At 37.9% G+C, this 19,504-nt stretch overlaps 1 protein-coding gene across 1 annotated transcript; it reads left to right on the top strand.

The window, feature by feature from the left end:
• Positions 1-2,787: 2,787 nt before the first annotated feature.
• LOC127843203 (uncharacterized) lies at positions 2,788-19,504 on the top strand. The gene is made up of 5 exons (XM_052373069.1): positions 2,788-3,002; positions 4,330-4,424; positions 17,278-17,341; positions 17,522-17,594; positions 18,971-19,504. Exons 1-5 carry the CDS (start codon positions 2,918-2,920, stop codon positions 18,996-18,998), a joined length of 345 nt encoding a protein of 114 aa, XP_052229029.1. The 5' UTR covers positions 2,788-2,917; the 3' UTR covers positions 18,999-19,504.

Below are 19,504 nucleotides of genomic sequence, written 5' to 3'. Positions count from 1 at the left end.
TTACGCTGAACATTGCTAGATGAAATAATTATGTAATCGCCATCAACTAATTATCCCCGTAATTACCGCTATGTGGCATCACAATTTACAAATACATTTTGTTTCACAGATTTGTAAATGTTTCGAATTTGCAAATTTTGTTAACAAAACGTTTAACCGCCGTCGCTTGTTTTCATCAATTACAAGCGTGAATCGATTTAAAATTAAAACAGGTGCATCCGATGTATTACTTCAAGCGCGGCCGATCAACCTCACCATTACCCAAACAAAATATATGTACATGTACACAATAAATAATTTGAAAACACCACAATACATGGAGATGGTAGATGGTACATTTTTTCGCAACTATTCTGTCCATATAAATAGCTATGACCGGGTACTTTCAATAGGGTGCCAATTTCCAGGTGCCGTTTGTCCGGATTCCGCAAGCTATACGTGTACAAACAAGAAAGCATTTCCAAAATTTTAACAAAAACAAACAATTCTTTAAATAAACAACAAGTAAATCTTCACGCAGAAACTGTAGAAACAAAACATAAGCACATCACGCTCGATGTACGACATGTCAAATGATTCTGGAACGAGTGTAAACAATAGAAAATAATGACGATTGTTAACAATCAAGTTACAATGTATACAAATGTACATACAAATGTAACAAAACATTCTAGAACTTTGCAAAAATATACGGTCTGCAATATCGAAATATACATGTTCATTCACATTTACCTGTATTTCACCGCGAGCCACCAAGGCCGCGGTGGTCCACCGCGATCATGGTGGTCCACCGTGAGATCGATTTCCCGATAACGCCCGTGGTGTTCAGCCACTGTCGACGCGATCTATCATGATGGAAACATCTTCCGATCGCGGTGATTTACCACGCTCACGAAAAATTGTCCACGGTGGGAGTGAGGTGGATGGCAGAAATCGCGCTAGACGTAGTGTATGGACCAATTGGGAAAATTTTCATTCACACATGTTATTATAATAATCTCTTTTGTCCAAACACCGCAGACAGCAGTCTACACAATGGGTAAGTAGACGTGCTATGCATGTTTTCATTTCGCCCAACACTTAATCCAGTTACGTCCAGATTTCTCTTGAATCAGTATACAGTACAATTACTGTTTCAATAATAACTCAACTAAAAAGACCGTAACGATAAAGATACAGCGTGTTTGATTTGAAATTAATTTAGATGAATTATCAAATTATTCGCGATATAATTGTGTTAAAAAATACCAAAGAAACTTTTAACCGAAATCAACAGAATTCAATGTTCTCTGCAGACTTTCCATGCATATACATTGACCTTGTACATTGCCGCATAATTTTTGCGCTCTTTTGTCGGGAAATATACATGATGACTATATTGGAAGCATTTGTAAATGTTGTGTTTACATAAACAAATCGGAAGTGTGTTTCGGATTACAAATTATTATTCTCATTTGGGAATTAAAAGGAACATTTATACTTGTGTTATATTTGTTATGAATTCAAATTTGATTTGTTAAAACGCTTAATTTGTCGAAAAAAAATGTTTTGATAATATTATGCATTTAAGGCACAATTTCCTGGAGGATAACACCCTTTGGCTATCATCAGGCGCTTATGTAACTTGCCAGTGTTATATCGCACAGAAGTACAATGTGCGGACCAATTAATGTGGTACATTATTGTAGGTAAAACAAAGCCATAAAACTGCAATAAACCCCTGAAATTATCGACTGATAGTGACATGGGGTTATTGGCGCATATCTGATTCACAATGTTGTAACCTGAGTTATTATCAGATCCTACAGTAAAAAAAAAAAAAATCCCCACCTACCTAAAACGCAAAAAAATTAAAAGCCATCCTCTTGAAAAAAGGCCGCTTAAGTCTCACTTAGATGTGTTGTTTCGTTTAATAGGTCGACCAGCTTTTGATAGCGGTGGCGATTGACAAGAGTACAAAGCGTTAAATGGCGACCTTGCCAAATGTTTGTTGCAGTAAAAGGAGTACCTCAAGATACAACATGAGGGCCAGAACATTAGCGCCAGTCTGCAATGGACCCGCCCAGGATTGTCCTAGAAAATGTTGCCATTATGTACAGGAAAGGCACAACACAGGTCAAGGAAAAATATAAGCTGTTTGACAATATTGTTGCTCATGCGGAATATCTGAAGCCAATCATATTTGAAGAAACAAAACAACTTGTAAAAGGATTTGAAAATCCTGCTCAAAAGCATAGGTTTTTTAGTGATCTTCAACTATCATGTCCTATTGATTTGTTTTCTTACAGTCCTAGTGGAGGTGTATGTACTGTGTACTTTGCGGCAACAGTGCCGTCAGGCAGGTCGGATGATGCCCGCCAGGCTCAGCCACTTAAAGTTGTGTCTGCGATATACCCCATGCTACCAGTAATTTAGGAGAGACATGCCTCGTAGCCGATTTGAGAGAACTGGGTCAAGGTAGACCAGGGGGACAGTTTGACACTTTCTTTCAAAAGGTAGAAGAACAGGAGGAGAGCATTACTGCTGCAGACGATCGCAGGCATGGAACTGCCCATCTTAGTACATGGATTTTAGGGCTTTAACGGGTACCCAAAATATCCGATATTATTGGATCCAACTTCAGATTCGCGGGTACGAATCCACCCTGGAAATTTCGGTTCCGAATATTTATTTTCATAGTTGTATGTAACCTAACGCTGTTTTCACTAGTAGTTTTTTTAATACAGACTGGTTCTGTTTAAAAGATAAAAGGTACGTATAATAGTCGATATTTATGGACGTGTGACAGTCAAATAACAGATTATTCGAGATCATTCGGTTTTGATTGTATAAATTTACCGATTTTCGCGAACATGTTGGGGCGAAAATTTACGCCTCTGGATTGTCCTCCCCAGTTTGGGAGTATTTCTGCATTTACATGAAAGCGAAAAATGGACAAGAAGTACTGGATAGATCAAGTGCCATTTGTAAGATATGCAAAGTACCCCTTGTGTACAGAACAGGTACTACGTCAAATCTGTTAATTGTACATACTGTATATGAGAACCCCCCCCCCCTTTTTGATTGAAGTATTTAGATAGGTCCCTTCATCCATAAAATGAAAAATAGATGAGCAGTCTGCACCCGCAAGGCGGTGCTCTTGTTTTGTTTTATTATTTATTTATTTACTATTTTATTCAACAAATACTGTCACAATCACAATGTGGGGAATTGCCTTTTTCACACAATCCAACATCTAAGTTACTATCCAACTTACTATAAAATTTAGAAAAGTTGTCTTATGGACAGCTCTTGTATAATTTATAATAACAAAGTTGGGGTATGCTTGAAACGCGTTATCTGTCGGTTAAAAAAAATTCTAGAGTATGCACACTAAACTTGTACAAATATGGGAGTTGTGCCCCACTGATTTTCATATCTCTTTGGGAATTTATTTTATATATCTGCCTTTGTTGTCTTCTCTTTTTTAGAAGTAGACAAATAAATTTCTGTTATATTTTTTTCTTTTATTGAGCTATATTTGTTCATACTCATGTATAACTCTACTAAGTCTAGAACAGAGTGTTTCTACTTAGACACTTAAACATGTGTTTTTGTTTCATTGGTAGAGAGGTAGTCAATAAAGATAAATACCAACAAATCAAGGTATTGCAGATGCTTTTATGTATCGTTGACTGCAATACCTAAGTATTCAAATGATACCACTTTAAGCAATACAAACATGCTTGTTCATGTGCCCATGGGGTATCACCTAATGATGAAGTCCCACCGCTATAGTAGTAGACTTTATTTTATAGTTCAACTTGTTATATATTACATAAGCAATTATAACAACAGCCAGTTTTGAAAGAATTATGGGCTGTTTTTCTTTCAGCAACTTTGAAAAATAGACGAGTGGTCTGCACCGGCTATGCGGTGCTTGTATAAAGATATCCTTGTGTGCTGCTGTGATTATTTAAATATTATGCTGACTTCCTGAATTGACGCCACTAAGGATGATGGGTCATTTTGCCGATTGATCAATGATTCAGTTGATAAGCCAAACTGTAAGGATCAAGTGAAGGAGGAGAACCAGCAACCATCTTTGTACTTTTTGGCGCTTTGGACATTAATGAAGGAGAAGAGATTCTTTATAACTATGGCCCAATAAATAATAATTAAGGCTTTCAAACTACTATACATTTACAATAAATTGTAATATTACATATTTTGGTAATGTAAACTTTGATGATGAGCTTTATACACAGTTCTGTCATATGGTATTTTTGTGGTGTTGATCACGTTCAGTGGTATCTCACATCTAAGACAAGCCACTGACTATGCTTTCAGACTCTTTTGAGAATGGTGCAGATGGAGGCAGAGAGCATGATCCCAATGATAAATGCGAGGAAGAAGACAAAGATGAAGTAGAGGACCTAGAGGGAGTATGTACATTTCAACGCATTGCAGTAATGGACACAATGAACCTAAGGTTTTCTTTGCTTAGGCCAAAGTTTTTGTTTCTGTTTAACGGGAGCGCCGCATCCAATTTTTGAACTGTTTTTAGTAACTTTCAAACATATTTTTATTTTTATTTTTTTTTCCTACGAAACTTTCTAGAGTTTTTATCTTTATATTTTTTCCTCCTACTCAAAATTTCAACAAAAATCCACTCGCCCTTCACTTTAATCTACTCGCCCTGCATTAATAAAATGGATATCTATATTTATAGTTATGATCAACCAGAACCTTCTAAACCTACTCAACATAGTGAAACTAAACTGCAAACAAATTATCTACATTATCTGATGGATTATATTTGCTTTCCTTAAGTTTTCTGCACCACTTTCCTTTTCTCAATTCTTTCCGCTTCTCGTTTTGACGACCTTTCTAATTCTTTCTGTTCCCTGTCACCACCACCTTGCAGATATTTTAAAATAGAACCCTTTTCCATTTTAATATTTCAGACGAACTTTTACTGAAAGACACGCTTGATTGACAAACGGTTACAATATGGTAAATTTTGCCTAAGGCTTCTGATCACGAAATTTGGAATTATTCTGTTTATTAATAATTATTTTTTTCTGTTTATTTTTAATTAAATATAAGAAGTATAATAATAAACCAGTGATCTATTATTGTTTTATTGATATTTACATTAAAATTCACGGAATGACCAATATATTTAACAGTTTTATTTACTTTTAATCGATTAGCTAAGAGCACTGACAACGACAAAAAGAGCGCAGCCCATTTTGAGAATTATTTATACTGTGCCTGTGACGTCATTTTTCATTGTCAAAACGAAAGTGCAGTTTCTTTGTGTACTTAACGTATTTTTTGTTCGTTCGAAAAATTGTTCGCAATTTGTATCATGTGGAAGGAGTTCTGGAACTGAATTTATATTTCTCAACTTGATAAACAGCACTCGCCTGGTCGGTCGAGTATTTAACAAATTTTACTCGTCCGACCGTCAACTTCACTCGCATATGCGAGCGGTCGAGTGGATTCTTCAACCCCTGAACTCCCAACACAGATCTTAAAAAGTCACGTGGTATAGGCACCGTGTATAAATGCAACCTTAATCAATAACAGCTCATTAATACAGTATAACAGTCCACGCGTTTTCCCCAATTTCCCTCGCTACTCCGCAGACACGCCCACGGAGGGAGATAAAGAACGTCCCGCGTTACGCTGAGTTTGCATGTTTGGTGCTGCCGAGGTTAACGATCGGCAAATTGATAAGCCGATGCGGCAGCCCTCGGCGTTGGGCTATGCGGAGGAAACTCCGTGTTTGACAAGATAACGATCAATTTAACTTTGTTTGACCTTCTGATTTTCAAACAAGGGCTGTTTGTAAAACATGCATGCCCCCCATATGGGCTGTCCGTTGTAGTGGCAGCCATTGCATGAATATGTTTTTTGTCACTGTGACCTTGACCTTTGACCTAGTGACCTGAAAATCAATAGGCGTCATCTGCGAGTCACGATCAATGTACCTATGCAGTGTCATGATCCTAGGCAAAAGTGTTCTTGAGTTATCATCTGAAAATCATTTTACTATTTCGGGTCACCGTGACCTTGACCTTTGACTTTGTGACCTCAAAATCAATAGGGGTCATCTGCGAGTCATGATCAATCTACCTGTGAAGTTTCATGATCCTAGGCATATGCGTTCTTGAGTTATCATCTGGAAACCATTTTACTATTTCGGGTCACCGTGACCTTGACCTTTGACCTAGTGACCTCAAAATCAATAGGGGTCATCTGCGAGTCATGATCAATCTACCCATGAAGTTTCATGATCCTAGGCGTATGCATTCTTGAGTTATCATCCGTAAACCATTTTACTATTTCGGGTAACCGTGACCTTGACCTTTGACCTAGTGACCTCAAAATCAATAGGGATCATCTGCGAGTTATGATCAATCTACCCGTGAAGTTTCAAGATCCTAGGCGTATGCGTTCTTGAGTTATGATTCAAAAACATTTTACTATTTCTGGTCACCGTGACCTTGATCTTTGACCTAGTGACCTCAAAATCGATAGGGGTCATCTGCGAGTCATGATCAATGTACCTATGAAGTTTCATGATCCTAGGCCCAAGCGTTTTTGAGTCATCGTCTGACAACCACCTGGTGGACGGACCGACCGACAGACCGATCGACCGACATACCGACAGACCGACATGAGCAAAGCAATATACCCCCTCTTCTTCGAAGGGGGGCATAATAAAATTACATTCATTACAAGTACATATGTTTATAAAATAATGACATTCAAATCAATGAATTACCGGTAATTATCATTGACCAGTCCCCAAATACGAGATCACGCCGCCCACTTAGTTGTGTTTTCATAAAACCCTTTATCCATTACTTTGACAGTCTTTGTTTGTCGGACTATGTGGCTGCAACAAACGAAATCTTATTGAATATTTCGTGAGTTTGATTGACAGCTGGCGAGTGGTCAATTATGAACCAAATGTTAATCTCTTTTGTCAAAACACCACAGACAGCAGTCTACACAATAGGTCAGTAGACAAGCTTTGCGTGTTTTCATAACGCCAAACACTTAATCCAGTTCCGTCCAGATGTTCTCTTTAATCAATATACAGTACAATAACTGTTTCAATAATTACTCTACTAAAATACCGGTACAATTAAGATACGGCATTTTTGAATTGAAATTAATTTGGAGGAAATATCAAATTATTCGCGATATGATTGTGTTAAAAAATACCAAAGAATTAAACTTTTAACCGAAATCAACAGAATTCAGTGTTCTCTGCGCTACAAAGTTTGTATAAAAAAATCAATAAACGCACGCTTTCCACACATAAACCTTGAACTTGTACATTGCAGCATAATTTTTGCGCGCTTTTGTCAGGAAATATACATGATGACTACATATATTGGAAGCATTTGTAAACGTTGTGTTAACATTAAAAATCGGAAGCGTGTTTAGGATTACAAACTATTATTCTCATTTGGAAATTTAACGGAACATTTATTCTTGTGTTATATGTGTTATGAATTAAATATTAATTTGTCAAAACGCTTAACGTGTCGTATATTCATTCATATTGTAGACGTACCTGTGAATAAAAACATATATTAATTTTGTATACAATTATCTTTATTTTTATAAACACAGTTTTTAAACAATTTTTAATTAAAATGTTTTTATTTTTTGGCATGCACAGTAGCACACTGCTACCGCGGTGTCTCGGGGCGGTGTCCTGATAAGAACAGAAATTGTCTGCATTTACCAACTAGGCTTAAGTAATAAATGCCGCGGGTATTGGCTAACTCGGGGAAACACCAAGCATTTTAGCGAGTACACCTCGCCTTCCCCGCCGCGAAATCACTCTCTAGCAGACAAATGCCTGCGCAGACTTCCCGAAACTCAACAGCCTTCAATCAGACATTTGGTCTGACTGGTCAGAATTTTCTGTCAGACCTTAGGTTTTTCTGTCAGACCAAAGAACATACGTGAAATTCAAACAAAATTGAGAATTTTCATTTTTTATCATATAACTTTGAGTAACAAAGTAAAGTAACAAAGTTTGTTAACATCCACTTCCTCATTATTAAAGTCACTAAGAAAATCACTATCTGTATCGTATCGATTTAGTCAATATAAATCTCCGCCTTAGAGTCTTTTGATGATTTTTGCTTTGGCAGACTGTTATATAAATTGCCGCCTTAGAGTCTTTTGATGATTTTTGCTTTGGCAGACTCTTGGCGTCAATAGTCCACTCTATCTTTTTAATAGCGAGAGTTCCGACACGAATTTCGGTCGCATCACTCCTGAATTTAAATACACACATATTTGTGACTATTATGAAAGAACGTTGCCTAAATAGTATTTATTGAGCAAAATATATCGAAATTTACCTGTTAATAATTTATATTTCGAGTTTGTTTCATCCAATATAAATCCTTGTATAGTAAAGGGTTCATGTTATCTCCCTTGAACTTAAGGTTAAATTCAACTATGTTTGTAACTGAGTTGGAACACAAAAAATAAGTGTGCAATATGCGCAAAACAGTAAGAAATGAAATTGAAAATAGTAAGAAGATGAAGCAAAAAAAGATTTAAAACTATAATAACTCAAAATATTAGAATCGACAGTAACAAAATACCCCAAAAGTAAAAGGTACGAAATAGCTATGGTACGAAATAACAACAACAACAACAATGCCAAAATGATGTTGCGGTGGCGGTGTTGTGGTGGAAGGACGTACTTTTTATGCTCTTAGATTTTTAAATTTTTAACTGATTTTTAACTTATTATTCGGGTGGAGGAGATGCGGCAATACTAGGAACAGCTATAAGAGAAAGACAGGACTTTTGTTATTTGCCCAAATTCCCAATTTTTGTGTGCTCGGTGTAGATAAATAACTGCGTGTGTACGTGGACAAAGGAAATCGATATTGGCCGCCATCTTGGATTTTTTTTACTTTGGACATTCTAAAACTGTTTTTACCCTAAATATAGACACTGTTATGACAATTTTAGTAGTCTTCGTGCCGTGCTTATGTTTTATTGTAGATAATTCGTAGTTTTTAAGCTTTTTAATGACTTTGCAACTTTTATTGTGAATAACTTTGTTGCACGTGGTGCAGTTCGCGAGTGCCGTTGTGAACAGGAAAACTGTCTATGGTCCTTAAATCTAGTCCTTCTTATGACATTTTAGTATATAGCTTCCAAGCTATTCTATGTCTTTGAAACTTTTATTGTGAAAAACTTTGTTGCACGTGGTGCAGGTAGCGAGTGCCGGTGTGAAAAGAAAATTTTCTAGGGGTCTAAATTTAGTCCTTTTATGACATTTTAGTAGCCTCATTATCATCCCTATGTTTTATTGAAGGCAATTCATTGTTGTTGTTTTCTTTTTTCAAGCTATCCTAATGGTCTTGTAACTTTAACTGATTGCAGCATTGTGAGTGCCAGTGTAAAAAAGAAAACTGCCTAGGGTTCTCAAATCAGACCCTATTATGACATTCTAAGATGCTTTATCGCTGCCCCAATGTTTTATTGTAGACAATTTGTTGTTTTTTAAACTGCTTTTATGATTTTGTAACTTTTACCGATTGCACGTGGTCACAGGCCGTGAGTGCTGGTGCGGAAATAACACTGTTTAGTGTCCTCAAATTTAGACACTTACGACTTTTCAAGTAGCTTTACTGTCGTCCCTATGGGTTATTGTAGGCAAACTGTTGTTGTCCCTTCTTAAGCTATCTTAATGATTGTGTATCTTTTTCTAATTGCAACATTGTTGCACTTGATAGCAGGTCGTGAGAGCCAGCTTGAAAATATCACTGGTTATCCTTTGATTAATTCATATTATTGGTACGTGAGGGGTGGTCGTATGGTAAGCATGGCCTTGGAAGTTCGAAATAGGAAACCTCTGCCGAAAGCAGAAACACAGAAGTTTGAAAACTATGCCCTGAACATCGACAAATTGCTAAGGAACAAACTTGAGGCCGCTCAAAGAGCTCATGTCGTATCTTACGAACTCAGTGAAGGCAATATAGTCTTCTCAACCGACGCAGTGCTGTTTGAATTAATTGATATTGCACTCTCTCAGTACTTTAATAAACTGTCTGAGCAAAATTGTAACGTGAAAGTCACAGACACATTTGACAATACTGGAGTCAATCGAACCAAAAGGGTCTATAGAGTCATTAAAGCCGATGGTGTCAGGTATACGCTCAACATTTATGTAACCACAAGTAGATTTCTCCTTAATGGTAAAAACTGTATGGAATTTCTAGAAGACGATATGCCAAATATAAATGCTATTGTAGACTTTCTGTGCGTAAGCAACAATATAGATTTGAAAGTGTTTAATGACCTGCTGGTTGAAAAGTTGACCGAATTTCTTTCAAAACAAAGTACAAATGCTCTGTCTGCAGCTGGTGCAGCGATAACCATCAATAACTGTAGAGAAGACTCTGATAAATGCCCAGGTTGTAACCGTGCATGCAAAACAAATAGTGTGCTGTGTACCAAAGGTTCTCATTGGATCCATTATCATTGCCAAAAGCTTAAAAAAGATGAAATTGAACAATTGGCTTCGTCTCACGACGAGTCGTTTTGCTGTAGATTTTGTAAAACTTCTGACACAAGTACACCGTCTAAAACGTTAAATGAATGCGAACAAACTGGTGTTAGCCTTGATGAGCAAACGTCTTTAAAAACATACTGTGTTGCATCGCATATTGACAAAAAGAACCAACCTAAACTTATGTCAAAATCTAAATCAGACTCTAATTTGCGCTTACAAATTCCAAAGGTAACCAAGGCAACAGAGAGCACGGTGGCTCTCGATATCTTACACGATGAAATGGACAGTGGTCAGTTACAAGAGTCAGAGATAATCACTACTGTTAGTGCTGCAAGTGTCGAGTCGCGCAAAAGTAGTAACGATACCTCCAGGCAGAAGCTAGTGCAGAGTGTTGAAGTTAGCAGCGCAGAATGTTCTTGTTTAACTAAGTTGAGTGATATACGAGAACGTGAATTGAAAGTAAAGAAAAAGGAAGAAGAGGTTAAGATACTCCAGCTTAAAAACCAAGAAAAACTTAAAGACCTTAATAAATTAGAATCCTATTGTAAACGTTTAGAAGCCCGTAATGAAGAATTACAAATTACACTGCAAACGGTTGCTAAGAGACTTGAACGTCTTGAGGCGGGAGAATGTGTTAATGATAAGCGGCATGATGCCGATCCAATTCCTAACGAGTCTTCGCGAGAAAAAGTGCAGACTGGCTTTAATAGCACGATACAGGCTAGATTGACTAAATTACAAGACAGACTAACTAACTTTGTTTTTGACAAAATAGAAAATGAACTTGAGCAGTTTATATTTAAAGACAATTTTTTGCATGATACTGAGTGCGAGAATATCCCTGTTCGGCACAATAAGAGCCATATTGTTTCAAGCAATCGTGTACTAGAAGCCGCGAGTGATATAGGTGTGCATACAGCCGGCGTCAGTGTTTGTGCTAAGCCGGTCCTTACGAACATTCACAGCGTTCCCCCTGTAACCCTGTCAACGACTAGTGTGGTCTCGACAGCCGCCGCCAGAGTTTGTGCTACGCCGGACCTTACGATCATTAGCAGCGTTCCCCCTGTAACTCGGTCAACGACTAGTGTGGTTTCGACAGCCGCCAGCGTTTGTGATATGCTGGACCTAACGAACATTAACAGCGTTCCCCCTGTAACAAGGTCATCGACTAGTGTGGTTTCGACAGCCGCCGCCAGTGTTTGTGCTACGCCGGACCTTATGATCATTAGCAGCGTTCCCCCTGTAACTCGGTCAACGACTAGTGTGGTTTCGACAGCCGCCAGTGTTTGTGATATGCCAGACATAACGAACATTACCAGCGTTCCCCCTGTAACACGGTCAACGACTAGGGTGGTTTCGACAGCCGCCGCCAGTGTTTGCGCTGCGCCGGTCCTTACGAACATTCACAGCTGTCCCCCTGTTACGTTGTCAACGACAAGTGTGGTTTCTACAGCAATGCACTACAGCGACAGAGTAGAGAGTGTACCGAACCGCAACAGTATAGACAGTGATAGCGAACGTGTGTCAGTAGTGCCTGGACATGTCCATGGTCAACCGTTGATGTATCTACCGGCGGGCACTAGTGTAAGGAGCTTTCCTGATCAGCATCCTTTTTTGTACCACGTCAAACATCGGAACATTCCCAGATAGCGCAACGGTCGGAATCGAGTGTTAGTTTTGAACCTAGTAGCGAGTCTCCAAAAACGTTAGGGATAGTTTCTTTTAATTGTAAGAACATTGTGACTAGTACACTCGCCATAGCGGACATTTTTAAGTGTAACGATATTATACTTGTGCAAGAACATTGGCTATTTCAGTCTCAAACTGATCTCTTAAGTGAAGTTCACGAAAACATAAACTCTGTTGGAAAAGGTACAGATTACAATGACCCATTATTGCCTACACAGCTTCCGCGAGGTTTTGGCGGGGTAGGGGTTTTATGGAAGAAAGAACTTGATCCAAAAGTGACCGTGCTTGACGACGGAGGAAACAGAATTCAATGCCTGCAACTTTCTAACTTCAAGGACAATAAGGGATTAGTCATAGTGTCTGTATACATGCCCTGTCGAGGGTTGAGCGGTAATGTGACCGAGTTTTGCGATTGTGTGGACCAGATAAGGGAAATCATTTTAAAATATAACACTGACAATTATATCCTTTTGGGCGGCGACTTTAACGAAAATCTTGGAGGGGCTCATGGATCTAGAAGACTTAATTACTTGAAAGAACTGGTAAATGACTTTGATCTTAAATTTGAGAATTCCGGGGAAACATACCTTGACCCTCGAGGCAATGAGTGCACCGAGATAGACTTTTTTCTGTACAACGTGCCATCAGTGCTAATCACTTCAAGAAAGGTCGTACTTAATGACCTGCGGACAAATACATCGGATCACTATCCTATAAAGGTTGAACTTTTGTGTAATTTTACTTTAAATATAAAGCCAGAAGAGAGCGTAATAAGCACTAGGGTGAACTGGAGAACTATTGATAAACACGTATATTCCATTAGGGTCAAGGACGGTCTCGCAACCCTAGAAACTGAAATTGATGATGATAATGTCGAGGAGGTTGTTAAAGATTTCTGTGAGCTTATGAGTGAATCTGCGTCAAATCTTGCCAGTAGAAGGAAACCGTTTAATTCTAAACCTAAATTAAAGGTGTGGAACCCAGAAATTAGAGACAATGTCATGAACATGAAAAATGCATACAAAGCTTGGAAGCGGGCGGGTAGACCGCGTGGAGAGAGTAGTTTATTAACTGAAAAGAACTTGGCTAAGAGGGCACTACGATCCAGTGTTAGGCAGGCAATTGCGAAAAAAGACTATGAACTAAAACAGAAGATAATTGAAAGCAGGAAATATGACTCTAGAACATTTCATAAGCTAGTGAACAGCCAACGTAACAAGCAGGGCAGGTTTATTACTGATTTATACGTAGGTAACCAACGGTACCAAGAAGATAAAATTTTATGTGGTTTTCATGATCATTTTGAAGCTCTTGGGCAACAGGCTGCCAATGAACTTTTCGACAATGTATATGATGAAATCGTCAATATTGAATACGAACTGACTGTGAATATGAACCGCAATCAATACGTCCAACCTGTAACTAAAATTGAACTTGAAAAAGCAGTTAAAAGTCTGAATACTGGTAAAGCGCCTGATGTTTACAACATGTCAGTCGAACATTTATTGAACTGTGAAGACAGCACCTTTGAGTATCTTTTAAAGGTTGTATCCCATGTATTTGCTAGTGGACTGTTTCCTGCGGCTTTGAAGAGAGGTGTGGTGACTCCCATTTTCAAAAACAAAGGTGAACCCAATGTTTCAGGGAACTATAGAGGCATAACAATTCTACCGGTGATTGGCAAGGTCATTGAAGCAATACTGCGTGATAGGATAGCACCAAACATAAAGAGCAGCCAGAATATATTCCAACGGGGCTTTACTAAGAACTCTTCACCACTAAATTCAGCTTTTATAGTAGAAGAACTGTATCGTGAATGTCATGACAATAGATCCGAAATGCATTTGATTTTTCTGGACGCGAGATCTGCGTTTGATGTAGTAGACCACAAACACCTTATGCGACGACTGGGTCACATTGGAGTATACGACAAACATTGGTCCCTAATAGATAGCTTCCATAGGGACTCCACTAGTGCAGTTAAGTGGAAGGGGCGTGTCTCGGCTGAGTTCAGTGTTCAGCAGGGCGTTAGGCAGGGTGGAGTACTGAGCACCGACCTATACAAGGTCTACGTTAACCCGCTGCTTGATCGCCTACAAGAAGCCAGGGTGGGATCCACTATTGGTGACGTCAACTGTTCGGCCAGTGCTTGTGCGGACGATATATGCTTATGTGCCGAAACGGCCAATGAAGCGCAGGAACTGTTAAACATTTCAGCAGAATTCGCCAATATGGAGCGATACCTGTTACAGCCTACCAAGAGCGTGCATATCCATGTTAGTCACCAACGTAAAAAGGGCGTGTCTACTCCCCTCTTCATGAACAATGACGAAATTCCATCTGTGCAAAGAGCTATACATCTCGGTATTATACGAACTGACTCTATGCTGAACAACCAAAAAGTTAATGTGGATGAAAATTTAAAAAAAGCAAGAAGGAAAGCATATAGTATATTCGGTAGTGGTTACAAAGGGCAAGCGGGACTAAATGTACTGTCCATTATTCATCTTTACAAATCTTATGTTCTTCCCGTGCTTTTATATGGATTGGAACTGTTATTACCTCCTGAACGCATTATAAACTGTCTCGAAGCATTCCAAAGAAAGTTTGTTAAAGAAATTCTTAGACTACCAGACAACACAGCCAATGCGGCAGTATATCTTCTATCCGGACTTTTACCGATCGAAGCACAAATTCACATACAGGCACTGACCTTCTTACATACTATATGCTCGCAAGATAGAAACAGTATTGAGTGGGCGCTACTTGAACGTCAGATTAGCTTTAAATCAGTTGACAGCTCATCCTGGTTCATACAAGTTCAGCATATAATGTGGAAGTACGAGTTGGGGACTGTTGCTGACTTAGCTGACAACACACCCAAGAAGGGAAAATGGAAGACACGTGTACTCAAGGCGGTTCATAGCTACTGGAGTGATCAAATAGACAGTTTAACACCCTTATATTCTACATTGTTTTTCCTGAGACAAGATAAGTATGTGCCTGGTAAGATTCTCCCTTTGCTCTCATTGGAATATACGGCCAGAGAGTCAGAACGGTTAAAAACAAAGGTACGGTTACTCACAGGGACTTACATGCTCCAAACAAAACGTAAGAACTTTAACCAGTATGACATAAACCCAACATGTCAGATGTGTGGTGAAGAGAACGAAACCGCAGAACATTTTGTGCTCAAGTGTAGTGCCCTACATAGTGTTAGACAGTCAATTATGGTAGACATAGAACGACAGTGGGGGGCGATAACAGAGACTTCATTTAATACTTTACCCGTAGACGAACAGCTCTACATACTCATCAACAGTTGGCCAACTTTAAAGACTTTCCTGAAAACCCATTTGTCTTCAGAATTTCACGAGTTTGAGAAGCATTGTGGACGGTTGTTGTACGGTCTGGACAGGACACGTCAGTTGCTCTTGGTGACCAATGCAAGCCAGCGACCACCCCGTACCAAACAAACACAAAAAACAAACTAAAGAAGGGCATAATTCTTAATTAAACTGGCAATAGTGTTTATTGGGTATTTTTATTCAAGGCAATACAATTCTAATGTATGTACAGAAGCACTCTCCGGCCTTCCGTAAATTCATTTAATGATTTATTTTTATTTTTATCTCATTTAATATTTTAACAACTAATGAAAAATCGCGCGTACAGTTCTAAGTCGCATGTATTCGCGATTAGTGGATAGACTTATATTCTAGTGAAAGGTGTGTGATTTAAGGAGTGAATAGTGTGAACGTGTAATATAGTGTTTATATTCGGTGGAGGATTATTCACTGTCTACAAACGATTGTTTGGTTCCTCTACAAAGGGGGTTCAAGAAGAACACAGAACAGAACAGAACAGAATGGCTGCCTTTGAGAAAATGATCGCTCCATGTCTATGATTTTAAATGTTTTACAGGTAATTTTTGTGATCTAAGTTAATATTTGTCAAACAACAGGTAGATTTCAGATATATACACTTGTAAATACTGTTATTCCCATAATAATACTGTATTTATTTTTCGTTATGGTTTTTACAGACCGGAGTTTCAGCGTTCAGATTTATTCTGAACGCGAATTATTTCAGCTACTTATCGATTTAAAAGCTTAATGACATCTTCACTGTCTGTGAGTGTCCAGGCTCGGGCTCCTTGAGGGTAATTGCTCTGGAAAGAAACGATATCATCCGTTTATTCTTAAGTTAATCACATTGTTATGAGTGACAAAGTAATATGTTTAAATTCATGGTCTGCCTGTCTTCCAAGACTCAACGAATTTACGAGGGGGCGCTTATCCTCGTATTATTTCCACTAGCTCATGGGCGTTTGCATCTGCAACCCATTTTGGATTTTCAGGCTTTGCGACATTCAAAAACTTCTACATTATGTATACTTACTTATTTACTTCAAATTTACTAAATTCAAAAGAAGAAAAACGAAAACTAAATCACCTGGTTATAAATCCCCTTTAAACTCCGTGCTTGTTACTCGATATCGTTGATAACTGCAAGCTGTTGCTTTGTTTTATTTTCACTTTTGTTTAAACTAAAAGTCGATCGAATGATGGTCAAATGTACCTATCCTGGCTTGAAGCATGCATTTATTTACTCGTCGACAATAAGCAGGGAACCCAATGTATTTCTAGAACATTTGTCACCGAGCATTGACAGATTATTTCCGATTTTTGACAATACAACTTTGAACCAATCAACAGCAGGTTAACTGACAGACATATACATTTGAATTTCACAAAATCTCGTCTTTTACAAAATCGGCAAAGTGCGTATTCTGCCGTATTTCGCCGATGTGCTATAAATACTTTTAATTTCTTGGGAAAACCCGAAATTATCTGTGTCAGACATTTTTGGCCGACGATTTAAGAATTTTGATCGGCCCTTTATTGTTTGTGTCGGACATGTCCGTAGGTCCGACGGAGTTTCGGGAAGTCTGCTGCGGAGGGAGCTTGTTTTCCCCACTGTACTGTATAGTTATATGTTTTTGATGCATTTGTAGTTATTCAACATTTTTTCAGTTACATGGAACTGATAGTAACAGCTGTTTGACCACAACAAATGTACAGACTGAAGTCATAGATGGTATTGCATTTTTTTCCTAAAATTATCGAAATGGTTGATAGAACTGCGATTTAAAGGGCTTTAACGTTGGGTGTCCCCAATTAAACAATATCTGGTGTCCAAAATTAAACATGATTTTTACTTTTATACCATTGCAATGCTGTAACCAATGCTCTGTCAAAAATTCTGATTATATTTTAGATGCACGATTAGAAGACCAGGGAACGAACAGTACAAGTATACCAGGCATAGAACAGCAACAGACTCTAACAAGGTACGTTATTATAATCAATTCTTGGTACAGTTTGTCTTAAATTGTTGGATAACTATCAGGTCACGGGTCCAAGCATTACCAACACATCCTTAGTTATTTTATACTCAAACATATCTTCTATATATCTATATACTTCAACACCGTTATTTTGAAGTCGTCGGGACCATTAAAAAAAATTCGGATTAACGATAATTCGAAATAAACATTTGACAGAAGACTTCTTTGATTCTGTAAAAAATGAAACGTTGTGGAATTCACATGGTTCGGTTACACGCTTACTGAAAAGCGTAAACTAGTCAGATAGCAATAGATTTCCACTTGTAACAAACGGAGGAATAAAACGATTATTTTTCTTGTTTTTATTTTTGTCTTATTACAGAACATATAAAATATAATGAATAGCACAAATTATCAGACATACATACATATTTATACATTTTCGGAAATTAATTAATATTTTTTTTAACTAATACGCGATGTCTCTCTGAACACCGGCGTTCGCACAGACGACAAAGGTGTAATTATCGGCTTTTGACGAGCCACGACAAAGGTGTGAAATTACGCTCAGTATTTTGCTGTTTTGACTTCAGATTAAAGATTGTTAATAAGGTGCGAATTATAGTGTTGGGACCGACTGAATCACTTCGAATTAACGATTTCTTCGGTTTAACAAAGTTCGGATTAACAATGAAATTTTACATTAAACAAAGAAGAACCAATATCGGTACCCAAAAATACTTAGAAATAACGGTGACTTCGGATAATCGGTTTTCAAAATAACAGTGTTGAAGTGTATTTACTTGCGATAAAAAGACACTGACAACTTATCTTATATGGTTGCTGTTACTATAACCTCCTCACTGTCTGAACATGCTTATTCACTGCTACCAAGAGATCATTTGATACATTCATAATTATGATTGCATTTTTTTATGAAAATGTCGTAATTACTAGTGCATTTTTACCAGCAAAATTTAACAGTCTGGAAAACTTGATTTCAGTATTTACAAGTTTTTTGTTCATTTTGATTTTTGAAAGGATTGCACCTCTTTAATACAGAAAGCTAGGGCTGCAACAAATCTAAATAAATTGTTTGGATCCAAATCCGAATCCAAAAATGGTTTCTTACAGATTTTAGGATCCTGATTCCTCAAATAAGAGAACATGAGAATTTTCCGTATAAATTAAAGAAAACAATGTTTTTGGAGTATAATTTGACTACAAAACATTCAACATTTATTAACAAAAAACATAAAGTTCTCGTTTAACATTGAAGCAATGTCAAAATAAAACGAAACCTTAACACTTATTCACTTAATAGTTTGCTCGTTAACATACACTTTTCACTGTTCATACAGATTGATGTTTTTTTTCAGAAAACAAGGCAAGCCCTATGAGCACTGACGAGGTCTGCTGCTGTGGAGAAGATTCTCTCACTGGACACTGAGGTTCCTTGCATCACAAGATAGCACAAGATAGCTTTAACTTAGTATATGGCGAAAGATGCTTTCAAGACCTTACATGATGCAGGAACACAATTTGAAAGGTCGCGAAACTTGGCAAAATTTACCTGAATAACATTCCAACCCACACTGGATCCACTTAACCGTTGTTTTTAATACAACTCAGAAAGACAATAAGGATTGAAAACTTACTTTTAATATTGCCTTTAGGAATTGCATTTGTAATGTGCAAATCCTCTATGATTTCGAATTAGTTTTGCCTTCGGAGCTTATTAGTCTGTGCAAAAAAATACTCGTGAAAACAGCGCTAGGTTACAAACTACGAAAATAATTATTCGCAACTGAAATTTCCAGGGCTGGATCCGTACCTGTGAATCTGAAGTTTGATCCGATATCATCGGATATTTCGGGTACATGTTGCAGCCCTGCGGAAAGCACACAGTGAGA

This window comes from Dreissena polymorpha, chromosome 8 (genome assembly GCF_020536995.1).
Source record: "Dreissena polymorpha isolate Duluth1 chromosome 8, UMN_Dpol_1.0, whole genome shotgun sequence".
Lineage (NCBI taxonomy): Eukaryota > Metazoa > Mollusca > Bivalvia > Myida > Dreissenidae > Dreissena > Dreissena polymorpha.
The sequence above is the reverse complement of the archived record's forward strand: the minus strand, read 5'-3'. Positions and strand labels throughout refer to the sequence as shown.